At 38.3% G+C, this 20,953-nt stretch overlaps 1 protein-coding gene across 1 annotated transcript in view; it reads left to right on the forward strand.

Annotated features, from left to right (window-relative positions):
• Positions 1–1,673: 1,673 nt before the first annotated feature.
• LOC140239259 (peroxisomal targeting signal 1 receptor-like) overlaps positions 1,674–20,953 on the forward strand; it is a 30,009-nt gene continuing 10,729 nt past the window's right edge. Inside the window, exons 1-10 of the mRNA XM_072319135.1 lie at positions 1,674–1,757; positions 2,204–2,424; positions 5,050–5,176; positions 6,561–6,701; positions 8,074–8,152; positions 11,042–11,077; positions 13,612–13,714; positions 14,717–14,845; positions 19,400–19,567; positions 20,129–20,272. Of these exons, the coding sequence (XP_072175236.1) occupies positions 2,251–2,424; positions 5,050–5,176; positions 6,561–6,701; positions 8,074–8,152; positions 11,042–11,077; positions 13,612–13,714; positions 14,717–14,845; positions 19,400–19,567; positions 20,129–20,272 (1,101 nt within the window). The 5' untranslated portion in view covers positions 1,674–1,757; positions 2,204–2,250. The remainder of the gene's footprint in view (positions 1,758–2,203; positions 2,425–5,049; positions 5,177–6,560; positions 6,702–8,073; positions 8,153–11,041; positions 11,078–13,611; positions 13,715–14,716; positions 14,846–19,399; positions 19,568–20,128; positions 20,273–20,953) is intronic.

A 20,953-nucleotide genomic window follows, 5' to 3' on the forward strand; every position in this document is an offset into this window, starting at 1 on the left:
GCAGTGCATGACTTTCGGATTCGTTATTGGAAGAAACAGGCAAGACATAAAACAATAACAAATGCATCAATTCGGGAGTGCAGTTTGTATTTTGCTCACTTATATTATGTTGCACATTGGGATACCTCTTTCAGGCAATAATGTGTTCCACGTATAACCACACCCACAACACACCAATTATTAGAAATGGACGCTATACTAAATTATGCTCTTACAGTAAATCACTTGAATTTGCACTATAATGGCGTCACCGGGGACGTCAACCTTAACCTGTTCTATACGGGAACCCGGTCGCCTGTGTATTAAGTCTAGGATTTCAGAATTCAGTATGGAGCGGGTTAAACTATGCAGGAATCGACACTAGTTAGTGTAGCGGTGGCCCCCGCCCCGGAGCCCCTAATTGAAGTCGGGCCACCAAACTTCTATAAAAAGCGTTTATCTATCTGGTGGTCTCATCAAGCAACTAAGATTATTTTATTATTCTAAATAACAATAGATTGTCATTATTTTCAGTTTATTTCAGGTCACTAGGCCTACAGATTTCTTGTTTTTAAGGGCCACTAAAACTACATAAGATTTAAGTGGTCCTATTTAGCTGCCTAAGAGGAAAAGAGAAGAGGTAGAGTCGAGTCCTGCTAAATGGTACGGCTATGATATGGCCGGCGGCGGAACGGGGGGGGGGGGGGGGGTGTAACCACTTTGGGCCCCTACTTTTTTTCTTTTTTTTTTAAACCCCGGAAGTGACACCAGGATTAAAAAATGCAAGGTGTACCAGAGCGATTTTTCCCCTTTGTCAGTGAGAGCGGGTTAAAGGTCTTTTTTTTCACCTTTTTTTTTTTTTGGGGGGGGGGGGGGGCTGTTGTAGCTGATGAAACCCGGAAGTGGCACCAGACATTTAATATAAACTGGGCCCCATTTTAAAAACGTGGTGAATAATATATTGACTCTAAATGGCAAATTTCGTCACTGCACCAACTTCCCAAGTGCAATACCTGGTACTTTAAAAAGTTTAATGATCTGTTCTCACGTTAGATGGAAACTTCAATGGACAGTAACAACCTATAAGAATAACATTTTCATAACAAAAAAAAAAAAGAATTCACTAGATGAAGTACACGTCTATAAAGATAAACTTATATAATGTTGTGGATGATGAAATTATATATCATCCACAACATCCATGTAAATTATGTAAAAACTGATATCAAGAATTTTCAAGGAAAACTGTTAAGATGTTTTTTTTTTTCGTTTTTTGTTTGTTTGTGTGTGTGGTGTATTTATTTATCTATTTATTAATATTATTTTTTTTTTTGGGGGGGGGGGTGGCCAGGGGCTTACCGGTATGGAAAGCGATTCCCCCCCCCCCCCCCCCCCCCAATGTTGTACTGTTTTGAGAGGACACTTCCACCTCCCTGGTACCACCCTTGTTGCACACATTCACACACACACACACGTTATACACACGTACGCACGGAAGCCGTGCATTACACAAGAACGGCACAGGTACGGTGTACGCAATACAAGCGGCGCGGTGGCATATACCAGGGAGGTGAGAGGAGGCTCACCTCCCTGCATATACACTGCATGCATAACACAGTGCGTTGGTGCAGTATGGTGGTGGATGGAGCATGCAATCAGCGCAGGTGCTATCTAGTCAGACTCGGAGCTATCAGTGGAGTAGGACATCTACAGGCAAGGCAAGAGGAGGCTGGCTGACTGTCATCACACTAGTAGTATCTACCAACTGCGAAATTTAGGTAGGATCTTAATTGAAATAAAGGATCCGATTGTAGGATTGAAGAAATATAGGGAAAAGTTTGTAAATAGACCATGGCATGAGTACAACTTACAAGTTAACTACACGCAGCCGCTGTCGATGTCGCGCACAGCGGTCTGGTCAGGCTAGCGAGTACAAGTATGAGTGACCATGCATAGAGTCTAACCAGTTATGCATGTCACTTCTTGTCTTGCTCTTATTTAGTCTTGAGATCTTGCCTGGCCTGGCAATCCCCAGGCCTCAGGGCAGAATGATGTCCATCATGTTGGGAAAATTTCTACAGAATAATTAACATATCAAGATACAACAACGCTCGGACTTACTTTCATGTTTTAAATGATAGCAAGCTTGTTGATGAATGACCTGACAAGTAACATTTGGTTTGGGTCATTGTGACGTATACTATTATGTATTACTACACTCTAGATTGGTTGCCTCAGAAACATCGAAGCAACAACTAGCCATCAGTCGCCATGGCGATGAGAGACATGGTGGAGGGCGAGTGTGGGACGGCCAACCCCCTGATGCGCCTGGCCACCCACTTCACTCAGGACAAGTCCCTACAGCAGGAGGGACTGCAGCACCTGCCGAGACCTGGGGAGGTGGTTCACGGAGCAAGGCCCTTTCTGGAGACCCCTGATCAGGAGGTTAGTGCCCCATGGCCCCAGCCAACCCCTGAACAAATTCAAACAAGATTGTCCCAGGCTGGTCATTAAACTCTCTTAATTGTGTTACCATAATGTCTTCTATGATGTACAGTGAAACCTGTGTACAGAGGTGACCCAGGAGAGCGAGAGATAGAAAAACAAGAACCCTTAAAGGGGAAGGCTAGTAACTGATCAGTGGGAATCAGTGGAAATGCTGGGAGATGATTGTTCCAATCCTTATGGGATTCATTCAAGAGTTCATTGTATATCTATTGTTGTGTGAAAATGATTTGCTTCAGAACGGTCTCATATTCAAGTAATGTGCAGATTAATGCTCCGTCACTGACCAGGGATGCTAACCTGGAAGCATTAAACTGCACATTACTTGAATATGAGACCATTCTGAAGCAAATCATTTTCACACAACAATAGATATACAATGAACTCTTGAATGAATCCCATAAGGATTGGAACAATCGTCTCCCAGCATTTCCACTGATCCCCACTGATCAGTTGCTAGCCTTCCCCTTTAACCCCCCCCCCCCCCCCCCGAGACTTTAAATATTCATCATTTGAATCTTTCATGGCTGTGATTTGCCAGTACAAGCAGATGATTGGTATCTCACTCCCCTTTAAAATGAGATGGAAAAACAAGCAGAAATGCAGTGATATCCATATTCTAAGGTTCTACCAATAGAACAGAATTTAGGACTCTAACATTAATCTATTCAAAACTTTTATTATAAATTTGTGAGGTGGTACAGTTATTAACTACACAATATTACGTGGTATAAAATATCAATGAACTATTATAAATGTGTGAGTTGTGCGGATACAAGGCTGGCTTTAATTTTAGGAGTGAAAAGCTGCTATTGTAAACCACAGGTTTCAGTGAATTGTGCTTTATCTTCTCCTTACCAAAATTTTATTTGAAAAATATATGTCAGCAATGGCATATTATACAATTTCCTACTATAAAGTAGCTTCTAAGATTGCATTTATAAGTTTCTTTTCAAACCTGCACGGTATGGACAAGGTTTTACATTCACCTGCCCCATTGTGGAAAATGTGATTTTCAGACCAGAGCAGTCATATTTTCTCATTTCTGCATTTCGCTTTTTGAAACGCATGTATACAGCGTACCATGTATCAAAGGTGTCACAGAAAAGCTTACATTGTGATTAAACATGGTTGCGAAGCAATAATTGTACAAATTAATTGTAATTTTAATTTAAAGTGTCTTTTGTGTGAAATAATGAATTTGCTTTTATACAATATGACAATTCAGTTTATCTTACAAATCAGAAAAATAGAAACAAAGAAAGTGGAGATTATCACAATCAAATGTAGGCAGGAATAGTTGCTTGGAAGCAGAATACCAGAAATTCTCTTTAAAATTAGATATATATATTTTTTATGCCTCCGCCAACGAAGTGGCCGGAGGCATTATGTTTTCGGGTCGTCCGTCCGTCCGTACGTCCGTACTTCCGTACGTCCGTCCGTCCCGTTTTGTTTTTGTCGATATCTCAAGAACCGTGTGGTGGTTTTGCATCAAACTTGGTATGAGGGTATATCCTTGGGGGATGATACTTTGTGTGGATTTTAGGGTCACAGGGTCAAAGGTCAAAGGTCACAGGTTATTTTGTGAAAAAAAAATTGAAATTTCATGTTTTTCTCCATATCTCGCAAATGGTTCAAGGTATCTTCATGGAACTTAGTATATATGCTTGTACCGATGGGCAGTGATTATCTAGGGAAGTTGGGGGTCATGGGTCAAAGGTCAGGGGTCAAAGGTCAAGGTCAACTCCTCAAAATATAACTACTTTCCTTATATTTATGCAGTGCCTGAAGGATTTTTTTAAAACTTGATGTATGCATGTATAACCCAATATATATTCTGTGGGAAGTTTCTTGCCAAAAGGTCAAAGGTCAAAAGGTCAAAGGTCAAGTGAAAGTGCTAAATTGCACTTTTTCCTCCATATCTCAAAAATAACTCAAGGTATTGTCATGAAACTTACATATTTATGCATGTTCTACCTAACAGTGATTCTCTTTGGAACTGTGGGGTCAAAGGTCAAAGGCCAGGTTTTGATAATACTATTTTACCATTTGAACTGAAATTATACTTTTTCTCAATACCTTGAAAATTACTCAATGCATAAACTTGTAAAAGGGTCAAAAGTCAAGTGAAAATCATCAGTTCCCCCAAATACCTGCACTCTTGATGTTTTAATCATTCATCCAATTGAACCTAGTTCTAGGAAAGTGAACATTCAGCACATTTGTGGCAAACCTGTCATTTTAATATTTTGCCAATTGTGTGAAACTGTCATCACACATTGTCAAGACATTGTACTATAGACCTATTAGGAGAACCATGTATTATGGCGGAGGCATACACCAGTCGCCGTAGCGACATTTCTAGTTTTTTTGTAAGTCATCTTTATTATGAACCTTTCTCTTTCATGGATAATCAGTATTGTCCATACTCATTTACAATATGAGTAAAGCTTTCATAGAGCTCTGTCTGTCTTGTCAATATACAAATGCATGAATTCTCTTGCTTATGTTATTGATCACTAAACACCACTCTCTATTTTGTTTTCCTGCCATACAATTGTGTAGCTGGTGCATGAGTTTCTGGCAGACCAGCATCGTCATGTTGGGCCTCCCCAGACTTTTCGTATGGATGCCCTGCTACATGAGATGCAGGAAATAGAAAGTCTTCATAGCAGACAGGCTCTCTCCCAAGGTATGTTTTCCAGGCAATCTAGATGTAGACATAAATAATACTTTCAGATCAGGGGGCCCGTTTTATGAAAAGATATAATCGATTATAAATTTCCTTACCACACAGGCTGCCATCTATGATTAAAATCAACTATAACAATCAATTATATAACTCTTCATAAAACAGTGCCCAGTAATGCCTTCTGTGATTCCGTTTGTAGAATACTGTGTGCAGTTAAACAAAAGAAGTGGCAGGTTGAGAGTTTCATGTTATACTTGTACATCATTTATTTCATTATGATTGCAAGAATGGTTGCAGGTTTAACTACAGAAAGTGACATTTCATGCCTCAAGAAGTTACTAAATATTATTTCACCATTTGAAAGACTTTTCAAGTGAATGATCAAACAAGAGACAAACAAAACAAAACAAGCGCAATACAAGAGCACAAGAAGTCAGGCTTTCCCTGATGTGCTTCCCTAAGTTGCTGGGTTGGGAGAAAGCAATCAAAATTACTTTGGCCCTCAGGCCAGCCTTTGAAACCAACCAACAATGAGCTGTTTCTCACTCGGGGGTTATTTACATCCTCGTTCTCCTTAAAGTTCGTGTTTACCTTTGGGAGCAGTGATTCAAAAAAATCTTCCAGATATCACTTTTGATGCATATGTGTAGGTCAGTTGTATCACCAAACATCCTACCATATAAAATTATTTTTTTTTCCATATAAAATAGCCTAAAATATAAGGAGATATATCACAGTTTTTCTCATTACACCATAACTGTAGATGGTTTAGTCTGGAAACATTTTTATTATAACTATTGTTCACATTTTGTATATTTAACAATGCTTGACATTAATTATATTGGTTCACATTTTTACATTGGTTGTTTCTATGCCTAACTCACATTTTAGAACTATCTTAAAGCACTAATGCTAGGTTTTTGTTTCATCTGCAAATGGTAAATTATGCCTTTAACTGCGAGGGCCTTTACATGAAAATGTCCATGTACATTTGTCTATTGTAGATTTAGCAAGTGATGAGAAAACCATTTAGGTAATGTAATGTTACACACTTTATGTGGCTCATTGGAAGTACCATTGCACAAGAATCTTTGCAAGAATCTGCTGGAGATGAGACACCATTAGGTCTTACTATGATGCATTTACCAAGGACTAGTTTCATTAAAATGCTCAAGGATAGCCACAGATGAGATAAGAATTCAAAAGATATGATGTTATATTACATTATTACTGTTGTTTTGCTATTCGTAATGTTTTTCTTTTCTGCTGGATGATGGAGTGGGAGGAGGGGGAGGGAAAAAAAAATTTGACTGAGTGCATTGAAAGCTGATGAATTGAAAGGAGAGGCATTTGAGCAATATGTTGTATGATATGGTTGCCATAGCACCAGGCGTGGCGCATCTCGCCTCGCAGCCAGACTGGGCGGCAGAGTTCCTTGAGGCGGAGCAGCAGAGAGCTGGCGAGATCGTCGACGACACTGACCTGGACTGGACAAAGGATTTCCTCGATTCGCAGAGAGATGCTGGTATGTTGTTGAGTTTTGATTTATTTCCGGCCATTATTTTTTTTTCCGTCCCCTGCTTGGCATTTTCAAGTGCTGTGTGTTCGTGTGTAATCAGATACACATCGTTTGGCTTACTTTTCATCTGGATATTTCAATAATTTTGTGTGTGCGTGGTTTGATTTCATATTCTTGTAGAATTTTTTTGTTGATTCCATTGTGATATTCTGTTTGTTTGTGTTATTGTAGGAAGAAGTTTACTGATATGGCAATGCCATATATTTGGCAAATTTGCAAATGGAGACTTCCCGACAGTTTTGCAAGTAGACTTCGAATTTGTGAATGTGGCATGCTCTAATGAACAGAGAAATGTACACGTGCACATTTCATTCATGTTGGGGTCAGATTTAACGGTTTTCTTTTGGTACATGTAAATTCGCAAATTATAGCACTTGACTTGCAAAATTCAGAAAAATAAAAACCTGGCGACATATGATGACATACATGTAAATGGTATCCCGGGGTACCAAATAAAAATCAGCCATTTTGTTGAATGATTTATTTTGTTAAAAAGGTTGTACCCTGGGTTGCCAAAAAGTGGAAATTATTTTGGTGCTGGAGCTAGCATGCGCTAGCCACTGCACTGCACTGCACTGAAGTACACGCTATTGCTAGCACAGCGTGCCACGCATGCATGGTATAACATGCAGTGGCATGGGAATGACTATGTACACGCACACACAGTGCATGCATTTCTCTGCGCCTGTCCTTGAGTGGACGTGAGGTGGCGCTACACAACGTGGTACCCGGGATAACGCGTGATACGTCATATATGGCATACTGGGTATGTAGTGTATTATAAACTTAATTTGTCTTCTTTTGATGTAATCATGAGTCAAAAACTCTGCGAGGTACTTTGAATTTTAGAAACTTTCCAAATAACTTTATGACTCCTCAGGCATGCCTGTGCTGATTCAGTGGTGACACGTTGCACAGATTTAAATTGAGAATGGGCAAAAGGGAATATTGCTCCAGCCTGAACACTTCACTATTGCCATGAATAATGAATAATGAATGAATAATATATGTCAAAAAATACTCAAGAGCTGCTAACATGTTTTTCCTTCATCTAAAGAAAGAATGTTTTGAAGTGACTTTTATTCTCTCAATTTTGATTGAGCATATTTGAAGATATATTCAGTTTTCCATTTTTTAACCAAAATATAATTTTTGCCTGTAAGACTTGTTTTTGTTTGTTTGTTTATTTGTTTTTTATTTGTGCATCACTCAGTATGGTTTTTGATCTGCAGAGGTTTGCAGCCATGAGTACCAATTAACTCAAGTTATTTATAAATACCAATGTGGATCCTCATTTTTGTCTTATTATGACCTACAGTTGGCCCAGACATAATTCCTACAACCTCCAACACCAAATGGGCAGAAGAGTACCTAGAGCAAAGTGAACACAAACTGTGGTGAGTTTTTTATGCCTCTGCCACGAAGTGGTGCCGGAGGCATTATGTTTTCGGGTTGTCCGTCCGTCCGTCCTTCCGTCCGTCCGTCCTTCCGTCCGTCCGTAATGAATTTTGTGGACAAGGTAACTATCGAAACCTGTTGAGGTATCCTAATGAAACTTGGCATGTATGTGTATTAGGGGGTGAAGTTGTGCCTATCAACTTTTGGGTGCACATGCTCAAGGTCAAAGGTCAAAAGGTCAAGGTCAAATACATAAAATTTCACTATTTCCACCATATCTATTGAATGCCTGAAGATATTTTCTTGAAACTTAGTGTATACATGTATTACCCAATTAAGATTCTCTGGTGAAAGTTTGGGTCATGAGGTCAAAGGTCAAAGGTCAAAAGGTCAGGGTCAAATACATAAAATTTCACTATTTCCACCATATCTATTGAATGCCTGAAGATATTTTCTTGAAACTTAGTGTATACGTGTATTACCCAATTAAGATTCTCTGGTGAAAGTTTGGGTCATGAGGTCAAAGGTCAAAAGGTCAAGTAGAAATATTAAAACTTCTTTTTTTTCTCCGTACCTTGGAAAATTGTTCAAGGTATCTTCATGGAAGATAGTATATACATGTACTGACTGGAAGTGATTATCTAGAGAATGTAGGGTTCATGGGGTCAAAGGTCAGGGGTCAAAGGTCAAGTGCAAGACTTCAAAATTTTACTATTACCCTCATATTTATGCAATGCCAGCAGGGTTATTTTTTTACACTTGGTGTATGCGTGTGTAACCTAATAGAGATTTTCTGGAAAGTTTTTTTTTCTCTTTTTGCCTCAAAGGTCAAAAGGTCAAAGATCAAGTGAAAGTGCTGTACTAACTTTTTCCTCCATATCTCGGAAGTGGCTCAAGTTACCTTGAAACTTAGTACATATTATGCATGTTCTACCTGAAAGTAATTATCTTATGAATTTTAGGGTCAAGGGCCAGATGAAAATGGTAACAATTTACTATTCAATTCAGAAATTACACTTTTTCTCCACACCTGTACCTTGTAAATTACTCAATGCCTAAATGTATGAATGGGTCAAAGTCAAGTTAAAGTCCTTAAATCCCTAGATACATGCTCTCCTATTCATCCAATTAAACCTATGTCAAGGAAGGTGAACATTCAACACATTTGTGACAAACTTGTCATTCCAATATTTTGCCAATTTTGTGAATATGTAATCACACAGTGTCCACATGTACTATCTAGACCTATTGGGAAATTCATGCATTATGGCGGAGGCATACCAGTCGCCAAAGCGACATTTCTAGTTTTTTTTTGTCTTCTTTTACATAAATAATACTCATAATTATTATTTTCTATTAATTTACTTGAGTTATTGTTTGCGCATGTTTTTAATCGGGCACAAAATACAATGTGGTGGTAACATCAAATGATCAAAGCAGCATTGCAGATGTGACAAAGCTACAGTAAAGATGAACAAAACACTAATATCTATCTACAGAGCACTTTATAATCACTAATTACTAAGTGCTGTATGTAAAAACAGTTCAACATAAGCAGACTACTAGTAACAGACATATAGACCTGTACAAGATAGACTGATACAAGATAATACACAAAGCGAGATCTTTGAATGGGAGTAATGCATGATGTGGTAGGTACATATAGAAAGATATAGAATGATAGGTATACGTTTATGGAATTATAGATGGATAGATAGGTTTATAGATGCATATACATTGCTGTGTAAATAAGTAGCTCGCAAGTTGCTAGAATAGATCTCTAGAGCATAGACTTGTAGGCAGATACACTGACAGCAGGGGCAGCTGAATGGGGAGGGGGTGAGGTGCTGCAGAACTCTTACTCTTTTGGTTTTAATAGTAAGAAAGAAAAGAAAACTGAGGTAGATATGGAGCATTGACCCTTGACCCAAACAACCATGATCACTAGCACCCTCCCCCCCCCCTCCCTTTTGCGACTTGCTATACAGACAAAGGTGAAAATGAGCTAGCATCTATGTACACCAGTTGGGATAGATTTGTTAATCAGCTATGACATTGAAACTGCAATATGTTATTGCTTCATGGTTCAGTGCTCTGCAGATGGTAATGAAATGGCACAGCCTCAATTTGTGTTATTTGGCAGTCTCAATACTTAAGCCACTTAATGAATTGAGTGCTAATGAGGCATGCAAGGTTCAATTAATGCAGTTAATATACAGCTGTAGAGTATTCAGTGTTTTGTATTGGACAAAATATGTAATCCTTAATAGTGCTGTTTGCAGTGTTAAAGGAAATATACTTTTTCTGTCATCCTTTTCCCTGTTAATGCTTCCATTTTATATTTTGATTATTCTTTTTTTTTCTCCTGTGTTTGAAATCTTGATTGAAATCATCTAGAAATCCTAATGCTATCTTTTTGATTTATAGTACAAACAATGATGATGATATTAATGACAATAGTAATCATTATGATAAACGGTCTTTATATATCACATTTCTAATCAATGCAAAGTACATAGTAACATCATCTCAATGATGAGGTCAAAATGAACATAAAAACTTGTAAGATTCTTTTTGTCTTTTTGCAAATTGATCAATGAGCAGAGTTCTTTTGGTGAATGTATTCCATACTTATGTACATTCCACAAAATGAGAAGTTATGTTCAGCATCCTTTGTTTTTAAATTTTTTCCTTCTGTTTCTGCGTAATAACTTTAAAATGACCTTCGTGTTCCACTTCTGTCTATAGGACTATTATCTAGTTATCAGATCTTCTTCCAGCTTTTTTTTTCTCTCATATCTTTATGTATCCTTTTTTTTTTCCTCCTGTTTCTCTTTTGTGTTTTAGTTTTCCTTACCATGTTTTTTCTCATATCCTTATTCATCCAGGTCAGAAGAATTTGCCGAGAATGAAGATGCAAGATGGTATGTAGACTTCAAACATATTGACATTTTCTCTTTTTTTTTCTCACTAATACTTTAATACCCTCATCATCATTTAAACAATTCAATTCAACATGTACTTCACACCAATATGTTAAAGGACAAGTTCACCTTCATAAACATAAGGATTGAGACAATGTAGCAATATTAGTAGAACAAATCAGTGAAAGTTTGAGGAAAATTGGACAATCGATGCAAAAGTTATGAATTTTTAAAATTTTTGTGTTGGAACCGCTGGATGAGGAGACTACTAAGGCTCATGATGTCATATGAGTACAACAGTATAAAGAAAATGTAAAGAAAATTCAACATATTTTCACTTTTTTCGCATAATAAAAGAGCACTTGACTTGCCTCTTTCTAAAGGCAGTGGGAATAATATTACCCATAACATATGTCAGTAACGAGTCAAGGGAATGTGTACTTTTTTTTAAAGATGAAATTTTGTGAAATTCTCTTTATATTTTCCTTATATTGTTGTACGCATGTGACATCATACACTGCAGTAGTCTTCTCATCCAGCGGTGACTGCACAAAAACTTCAAAAATTCATAACTTTTGAACGGATTGTCCGATTTTCCTCAAACTTTCAATGATGTGTTCTACTAATATTGCTACATTCTCTCAATCCTTATGTTAATGAAGGTGAACTTGTCCTTTAAGCACATGTAACATGTTGAGACCGAGCATTCGCTTGCAGCCCTTAAACTGGGGATTAACTGACCATTGCAGATGAGAAAATCCCAAACTGGACCATTATTTCAATTAAGACATGAACCACCTTTCAAATTGATTGTTTACCATTGTTGAGTTCATCAGTAGATCATGCAGGGCAGAATATGTACATAGATTCTGCTCTCAGTAAATTGATATATTTTTATTACCATTTTATTGTCCCCGCCGAACGAGTTCGAGCAGGGGACTATGAAATGGGCTCCGTACGTGTGTGTGTCCGTGTGTCCGTCCGTCCGTCCGTCCGTCCGTCCGTCCGTCCGTCCGTCCGTCCGTCCGTCCGTCCGTCCGTGTGTCCGTGTGTGCGTCCGTGTGTGATCAAAATGTTCAAAATGCTACTCCTTCGCCATTTCTAACCTGATTTTGATTCTGTTTGCTTTATATGATAGCACTACATGGGAGCTTTGAAACTTCTATACAAAATTTCAGTTGTGACCTTTGACCTTGACCTTTGACCTATATTGTACATTTTGCTTCAAAATGCTACTCCTTCGCCATTTCTAACCCGATTTTGATTCCGTTTGCTTTATATGATGGCACTAGGTGAGGGCTTCAAAACCTCTACACAGAATTTTGACCTTTGACTTCTTTGACCTTTGACCTTGATTTTTGACCTATATTGTACATTGCCTACAAAATGCTACTCCTTCGCCATTTGTAACCCGATTACAATTCCGTTTGCTTTAAGTGATGGCACTAGGTGAGGGCTTCAAAACTTCTACACAGAATTTTGACCTTTGACTTCTTTGACCTTTGACCTTGATTTTTGACCTGTATTGTACATTTTCCTACCAAATGCTACTCCTTCGCCATTTCTGACCCGATTTCGATTCCGTTTGCTTTATGTGATGGCACTAGGTGAGGGCTTCAAAACTTCTACACAGAATTTTGACCTTTGACTTCTTTGACCTTTGACCTTGATTTTTTTACCTATATTGTACATTGGCTACAAAATGCTACTCCTTCGCCATTTCTAACCCGATTTCGATTCCTTTTGCTTTATGTGATGGCACTAGGTGAGGGCTTCAAAACTTCTACATAGAATTTTGACCTTTGACTTCTTTGACCTTTGACCTTCATCTTTTTACCTATATTGTACATTTTGCTACTAAATGCTACTTCCGGCGGGGACATATATTACGCACCGCGTAATTTCTACTTTTCCTTGTTTTTATTTGAACACTAGAGGCATTGTTGTCTGATCTCCTTTTTATTCTGCCTGAACCATTAAATTTTGTTCCAAGACTTGTATACATGCAAGTTTACAGTGTTACTATTTAAGTTTTGTTGCACAATGTGATAAGTATAGAAATCATTTGTTCATTAAAGTTTTGTTTCGTACTTTGTGCGACTGTTATATATTATTATCAAAAGTGATAGTAGTATAGTAGTAGTAGTAGTAGTAGTTGTAGTAGTAGTAGCAGAGGAGGTAGTAGGTAGTAGTAGGGTAGGTAGTAGTACACTGTAGCTTAGTAGTAGTAGTTACCGTAGTAGTTGTAGTAGTAGTAGTAGTAGTAAAAATAGTAGTGGTAGTAGTAGGGTAGGTAGTAGTACACTGTAGCTTAGTAGTAGTAGTTACCGTAGTAGTTGTAGTAGTAGTAGTAGTAGTAAAAATAGTAGTGGTAGTAGTAGTAGTAGTAGTAGTAGTTACCGTAGTAGTAGTAGTAGTGGTGGTAGTAGTAGTAGTAGTTACTGCAGTAGTAGTAGTGGTAGTAGCAGTAGCAATACGCGTTAGTCAGTGGTATTGTTATTATGTCATGCATTTGTTTTTGTCCCTCATAACAGGATCGATGAATTTAAAGGGGAAGATCAGTCCAAGAGTGAGTTGGCCCAGACTGCCACTCAACTCCTCGGGTCAATGGAGGATCCAAAGTTCCAGAGCTCAGAGGTAGGTGTGACCCCAGCTCATTCCCTCCTTCTTATCATTTTCCAGATGCAACATGCTTTGCGCCCATTCAACCCTCATCGCCAGAGTCCAGACTGCATTAAATCCTCATCGCCTACGAGCTTTAATAACTGTGTCATATGCTTATGTTTACATCATATAGTATTAATCATTTGTATTATTTGATAATTGTCAAATCCCCACATTTAGCTCTCATTGTTGTATTGCATTAGTGACACTCGGCGTGTATGCTTCATGGCTAATCAAATAAAAACCAGCTAGCTTGAGGGGGGGGGGGGGGGGAGGCACCTTAGTCCACTTCTCTAGAGATTGGACTTTGTCATGTAAAGGTCAGATTATGGCTCAGAGTCCGTTGACACATACAGCTGTAAGAGCTACCTTGAGTCTGGCCTTTGTGTGTCTTGCACATTTGCAGTGTAAACTGTCGCACTGCAAAGTGTGGCTGCACTTAGACCTTAGACAAAAAATTGTAGCTGTTTAGACAAGGGCTAGCTGCAGTTTGACTGCCCATGCTCTGCCCTTTGATCGGTCTGTGTAAACAGCTCAGTGTTACCTGGATAGACTGTGTGATATCACAATGGCAGAATAAAATGTTACAATGTGTTTGGACGGATAGTCCAGGTCTTATTGCTGTTACACTTACAGCAGGAGTTAGTCTTGTGCTGTTATCAGACCCCCCACTTATAGTTTGCTGAAATTATTCCAGTCCTAGTAACCATTAAGAAGAAATGGTAAAGTTTTGTGGCACATGAAAGAGAGAGCCCATACTCCCAAAAGAGGACATTTGCCATGTTTAATGCATGAAAGTGGAATGGACATTATATGATAAAAGTAAGTTATTGTATGATTTTTACCCTGAAAATATTTTCCCACAACTTTAATAGAGAAAGAAATATTTACTCCGTGGAAATCTTATATTGAAAAAAGAAAAGAATTTAAATCAAACAGTGCGAATGAAGCAATATCTGCTACATTTCTTTCCAGTTCATGAAATTTATCAAGAAGTTGAGTGACGGTGAGATAACGGTGGACGGCAATGAGGTCAAGAGTAAAGATGGATCGGTGGTCGATGCCACGGCCGATGCCTGGTCCTCAGAGTTTGCCTCCCAACAGGTGCGTGAATTCTACATCAGTGTCTGTCTTGCGTCTTTTTCTTCTTTACGGTTTGCGTGTAGACCAAAGTTTAACACGGTCTATAGCTTGTGGATGTGCAATGTGGCACTTAAGCAATTAACCCGTTCCTTGCGGGAACCTTGCGGCCTGTGTATTATGTCTATGGGGATTTCAGAATTCTGTAGAAAACAGGTTAAAACTGCTCATCAAGTGATTAAGTTAAATCTTCCAACACCTCACATACCAGGTAGTCACTAATCCTGGCTATAGCCAGATTTGAAAGACCCACACACTGATTGACTACGAAAAGCACCCCCAAGGTGATCCACAAATGATTTGAATACTCTTGAATACAAATTTGAATGTCTCACTGGTAATGCCGATGGGAAGGGATGGGCTGTGTATTAATGCTAAGATTGGAAAATGTAATGTTCCATAGAGAGCAAGTTCCTGCAAGAGTCTTGTAATTGTGGCTCAAATGAATTCATTGTGGCTGGTGATATGGTTTCAAATGTGATGTTGTAATAAATCACTCTCTCTGAAATCTGAAGTAAGGAAACTTCTATTGCATGAGTGATAACATAATTATGTTAAGTTTTGCCATCATGCAACTCATTTTGAAAGAGTGCCATTCATGGCATATGCCCAATGTTAAAGTCTACTTCTTTGTACACTGTGGGTGTTTGTGATTTGTACTTTGCTGTTCTTCTGTGACTAAATGTGTTGGTTGATGTTGTGATGCATAACATGTCTGCACTGTGTTGCTGCCAATCAGTGTGAATGTGTTAGTTTCACTGTTAGTTTTTCACTTTGCTAAAACTCTTGTCTTCACCATTTATAACATATTGTCTGTATGTTTGATCAGCATTTTCTGTGCATCCAGTGTATTTCTTTTTAATCCTTAATTTCTGGTTATGACACAATTTGTTTAAGTGATTAGAATTTGTGTTCAGAATTCCATAACATTTTTTGTCCCTTTCATTGTCAACATTTAACCCGTTGAAGACGAGTTGAAGACGACAGCCAAGAAAAAAACCCCAAAAAACAACAACAAGGAGAATTATAATCAACAACAGCTACAAATTGCAACCACCAAATCCTAATCTGAAGTTTGACCCCTTCCAAGTCTGCTGTTTTGTAATCTATGTACATTGTGTAATGTACGTCCACTCTGAATGCCTGTGATGACTAACCCTTTTATGTGCTATCTTTCTCCCAACATTTCTGCCACCCCCTAAAATGACAACAAGAAAAGAAACACAAGTTGAATGTGAAAGGCATGTTGACAACAAATTTGGGTGAAATGATAAAAAAAAAAAAAAACGTCCTCAGCTCATCTCTCCCCTTCCACTTCCGGGTTTCTTCGGCTGACAAGCAAAAAAAAAAAAAAAAAAAAAAAAAAGGGTCTTCAGCGGAAAAAACATAACCTTACCATAATCACACTTAAGATCTCTATCTATTTCTTTTTAGTGCCACTTATGTCCGGGTTAAAAAAAGTGGGGGGATGGCCCAAAGTAATGACACCTTATGTATTCCTTTGTATGGTGCACAAAAAGTGTGGGGGCCTGAGCCCCCATGCCCCCCCCCCCCAGTTCCGCTGACCATGTAAGTCTATGTCTTACAAGTATAACTATCTTTTAACATGAGAGCTGTTCAGGAAATGCTCATATTTTTCACCAAATGGGAGATGAGATAAACCTTGCAAAGGAAGATAGCATTTAAAAGGTTAAACGTCGAACCCTTTGAGCTCCATCCCCTGTGTGTCTTAAACCCTTTGCTTCCCAATTTCTGCCATTGCACTGCATAGGAGATTACGGAGGAGAAGGAGGAAGAGGAGGCGGATCCTGTTTCAGTAAGCGATGGGTTAAAGCTTGGGCTTGCCATCACCACCGAAGCTTGCGTAGATGCTATATAGCTCATTGTCATTCACTACCCTTTCTCCACACAGTGCTAGCCATATCTCCCCTCCCCAAATCACCAATGCCTTGATGTTTCAGTAGCTGCATGTATCAAGCTTACCAGTAGAAAATTGCAATGTTACCCCCAGTTACATTGAAACTGTGAAGTAGTCATAGCTTTTGTGATATATGAGTTGCTGCATTGTCTTTGAATAATCTGCTATCAATATTTTATGCTTATTTCTGTTTGATGTCATTTAATATTTTGTTTTGTCTGTTTGTTTCCTCCAGTTAGTATATTTTTGTTTTCTTGGTTGGCAGAATGTTTGAGTTTTTTCAGGGGCATTTCTTTGAGTTTCTCTGGGGCATTTCTTGTTTGGTGCTTAAATTTCACTATGCTATTGCTATACAGCTTTTGATGACGTACACACAACATAAAATGCTTAACTTGTATTTACATTGTAGCATACTCTAGATTTAGATCTAGTCATGATTTTCATAGCTTCTTGCTTCATGCATTAATTTGGGTGTTTATACCTGCTTATGAGTTTCTTTGCATACTGTATCACTTGCCTGCTTTCAGAATTATTTTGAAATTTAATTTTGTTTTGTAGTGGGCTATTTCACTTAGGTTTGATATATTAAAAAAAAGAAAGAAAGAGATCATTATTGTAGAAGTTATATTATGAGTTATGATATCAACAACTGAAATTCAAGGAAATAGTGCCCCAAAATTCTAGTTAAAACAGACATGTGAGTAATGGCAAATTTTCAAACAGTGTTATCGAAGGATCTCCTCCCATCCGCATTAAATCAGGTGCACTATTTCACTAAACCTGTACCACACATACAATTTTTTTGTGATACTATTATATGTGCCCACAGATTATGTCAGAAATTATGCCACTTCAAGCCCTTGTCTTGTAATAGAGAGCCCAGATGTTCATGTGCTCTGTAGAGTGGAGTGCAGTTTCATGATCTTTGCAATAAAAAAGTTTGAAAGAGGTAGTCTTAGCATCTACCTGTAATTAGGGATCTACAAACTGACACTTGTGAGAACACAGATACTAGCCTTGTGAAAACAGATATCTACGTGTAGTGTAGTCCTCTTATCAAACAGGTTTAGTTAAAAACTTGCTTTGCATCATATTGAAATATTCGTATAGTTCACATTTCAAGCTTTGGGCAAATCAGTGGAAACAGTTTATTGTAGATTTCTTGTAGTTGCTGTAGTTGGCAGTTTTATATTTTTCAACGTGCAATTTATATAGCAATCGCATTGATGTTGAATGAGTCAGTGCAGTTATCATTTGCTGAATATTACTCCTCTTACTATCAAACTTAAGAAGTGATGGCTAGTAACTGATCAGTGGGAATCAGTGGAAATGCTGGGAGATGATTGTTCCAATCATTATGGGATTCATTCAAGAGTTCATTGTATATATATTGTTGTGTGAAAATGATTTGCTTCAGAACGGTTTCATATTCAAGTAATGTGCAGACTAATGCTCCGTCACTGACCAGGGATGCTAACCTGGAAGCATTAAACTGCACATTACTTGAATATGAAACCGTTCTGAAGCAAATCATTTTCACACAACAATAGATATACAATGAACTCTTGAATGAATCCCATAATGATTGGAACAATCATCTCCCAGCATTTCCACTGATTCCCACTGATCAGTTACTAGCCTTCCCCTTTAAGAAGTGATAAGCAGTAATCTATTTTGTAATCAATGAAATGGTAAAAAAAAAAAAAATAGCCATATATGAGGTTCAGGTGAAAAAATTACACTAACAAAAATTCAGTTTTGCTCTTGATATATCCCGGGTACGGAAAGTGAGAAATTTTTGCAGTCTTGAAATTTGTGTACAATACTTTGGTGAAACTTAAAATGTTTTGATATTTTGATTAGCAACTCTTTGTCCACTTGTAGCTACACTTATTAGCTAAGTGCTGACAGTCAGTGAAAACAAAAACATGAAATTCTTTTTCGTACAAGATGCATGAAGAAATATGATTGTGCAAAAAAATGTGACAGTCACGATATTGGTTACAGAAGCACCAAAAGTGATATGTCTGATGGGCCAGAAAAGTTTATGGCACAAAGACTTCTACTTTTACAATACCGGGCAGAGTGGCGGCAAAAGTGACATCTTTAATTTGCCCTAACATGTATATGTATGCAAATATTTAGTTGCTAGTGGTCAGGTCCATATGCTGGCCGTACACTACGTGCGTATGAATGCGGCAATCTTGTGCACCACATGCAACATGCGGTGGTCAAGTGGGGTCACACTTTTTGTGTTCACTTGTGTACTTCTGATGATGCAGAAATACTGCAGCAGGCATGGGCAGAGCGTATACGCAGTAAACTATACTCACATCAGTCTACTTTTTCCCTTTTTATTGTGCCTAAAACATTGCCACTTCACAATAGAAATGCATTTTCAGAGCTTACAATATATATCTTGATATTTCTCTTCCCAGCGTGTAAAATAGCTGAGAAAATCAACAAAAATATGGAAGTTTTGAGATTATGTTTTTCGGGTACTATCAGCATAATAAAAGTGAGCTTGCGCTGTGCACTGGCACTGCCTTGTCAACACATTATATGTGATTTTAAGGAGAATTATCTGATCTTTGTCACAGGAGTACACGGCCGAGGAGTGGGTTAGGGACTTTGATCAGGAGAGGACGATGCCAGCCGACCAGGAATTCTGGGATAGGCTCCAGGCGGAGTGGGAGAGCATGGCGGGGTCTGAGAGGGAAGAACACCAGTGGCTCGATGAATTCAAGACCGCTGAAATGCAAGATCAGGTGACTGCTCTTTCACACAAGCAGAAATGCAAACTGCCACTTTTTTTTTATTTTTTTTTTTAGCATTTTGTATGGTTGACAAAAGTTTTCCAGGTTTTGTAAAACGTACTATTTCCTTTCAAATTGTATCATTGCACATTCCTTTTGCAGGAAAGGTAAAAATGCAATGCTGTTTTTCCACCAAAAAAAATATAGCTTACTTTTCAGCCAGCAGAATACTAAAGTACTGTCTATAAGGCTCTGAATGTTTATTCATATGCCCTTCAGGGGCCTGTTTCATAAAACTTGTTATCAGTGACAACTGCCACATTTCTATGACAAATTTGCTCTCAGCCAATCAGATGCAAGAATTTCAGTAGCTTGTCACATCTATGACAACTTGTCACTGATGACAAGTTTTATGAAATGGGCCCCAGGACCAGCCAGTATATTTGTAAACATGTAAATTTGTATGTAACTTTGACACTTTGTAGATGAACGTGGCTATATTTCAATTCTTTTATATTTTTTTGTTTTGTTTTGAGTTGACCTGTGTGCAATTGTATTCCTGACTTCTTGCAGCCTTACTCATTTGAGGAGGACAACCCCCTCCGTAACCACCCGTCCCCGTTTGAGGAAGGCCTCAAGAAGTTAAAAGAGGGCGACCTTGCCAATGCTGTCCTCCTCTTTGAGGCCGAGGTCCAGAAAGATCCGGAGCACATGGAAGTAAGAAAAAGCCTGATCCTTACAATAAGTGTGTTTGAACGATGGCTTCGATTAATGTGAGTGCTATGTATGTGTCAGACTTCAACCCACAGTGTCTTTTCAGGTCAACATCTAACAGTTTATTTATACTGGGCACAATTTCATTGTCTTCAGGAGCATCGGAAATAGCTGATTTGGCAGAGGCAATCCAGTCCAGTGTTTCAAACCAATTCTTTAGATGTAGTTTACAAGCTCTTCATGCTCTTTCAAGCTCAGTATAAGAACACTGTATTCATCAGATGAAGCTGATTTATCAGTGTCAGCAAATGCTTAGTTTTGTAGTACTAAAAATTCCTTACCGTCTACTGCACTTTAATATGTGCAGCAAGCAGATAAAGGGAACACTTGATGAAATTAAACTGATACCCATGATTGATCTTAGAGGCACACTGTCAGTGGAGGTAGATTCTTGTAGAGATGTGTAAACAGTATGAACAGACCAGCCACCATATTTTTAAAGACAGTTCAAAGTCGCTTTGCAGGTGAGTTAGGCTGCTGTATAAATAAGATATTAGGTGATGACTGTGTTTGCCAAAAATTTAGCATCAGTTAAAAGTGTTTGTGGAGATTTTGTGAGTATCGGTTGACTGGCAAAACTTTGGTAAAAAACCACCACAAAGTGTAATTTCCAAACAGTAATCA

Source organism: Diadema setosum, chromosome 15, assembly GCF_964275005.1.
Source record: "Diadema setosum chromosome 15, eeDiaSeto1, whole genome shotgun sequence".
NCBI lineage: Eukaryota > Metazoa > Echinodermata > Echinoidea > Diadematoida > Diadematidae > Diadema > Diadema setosum.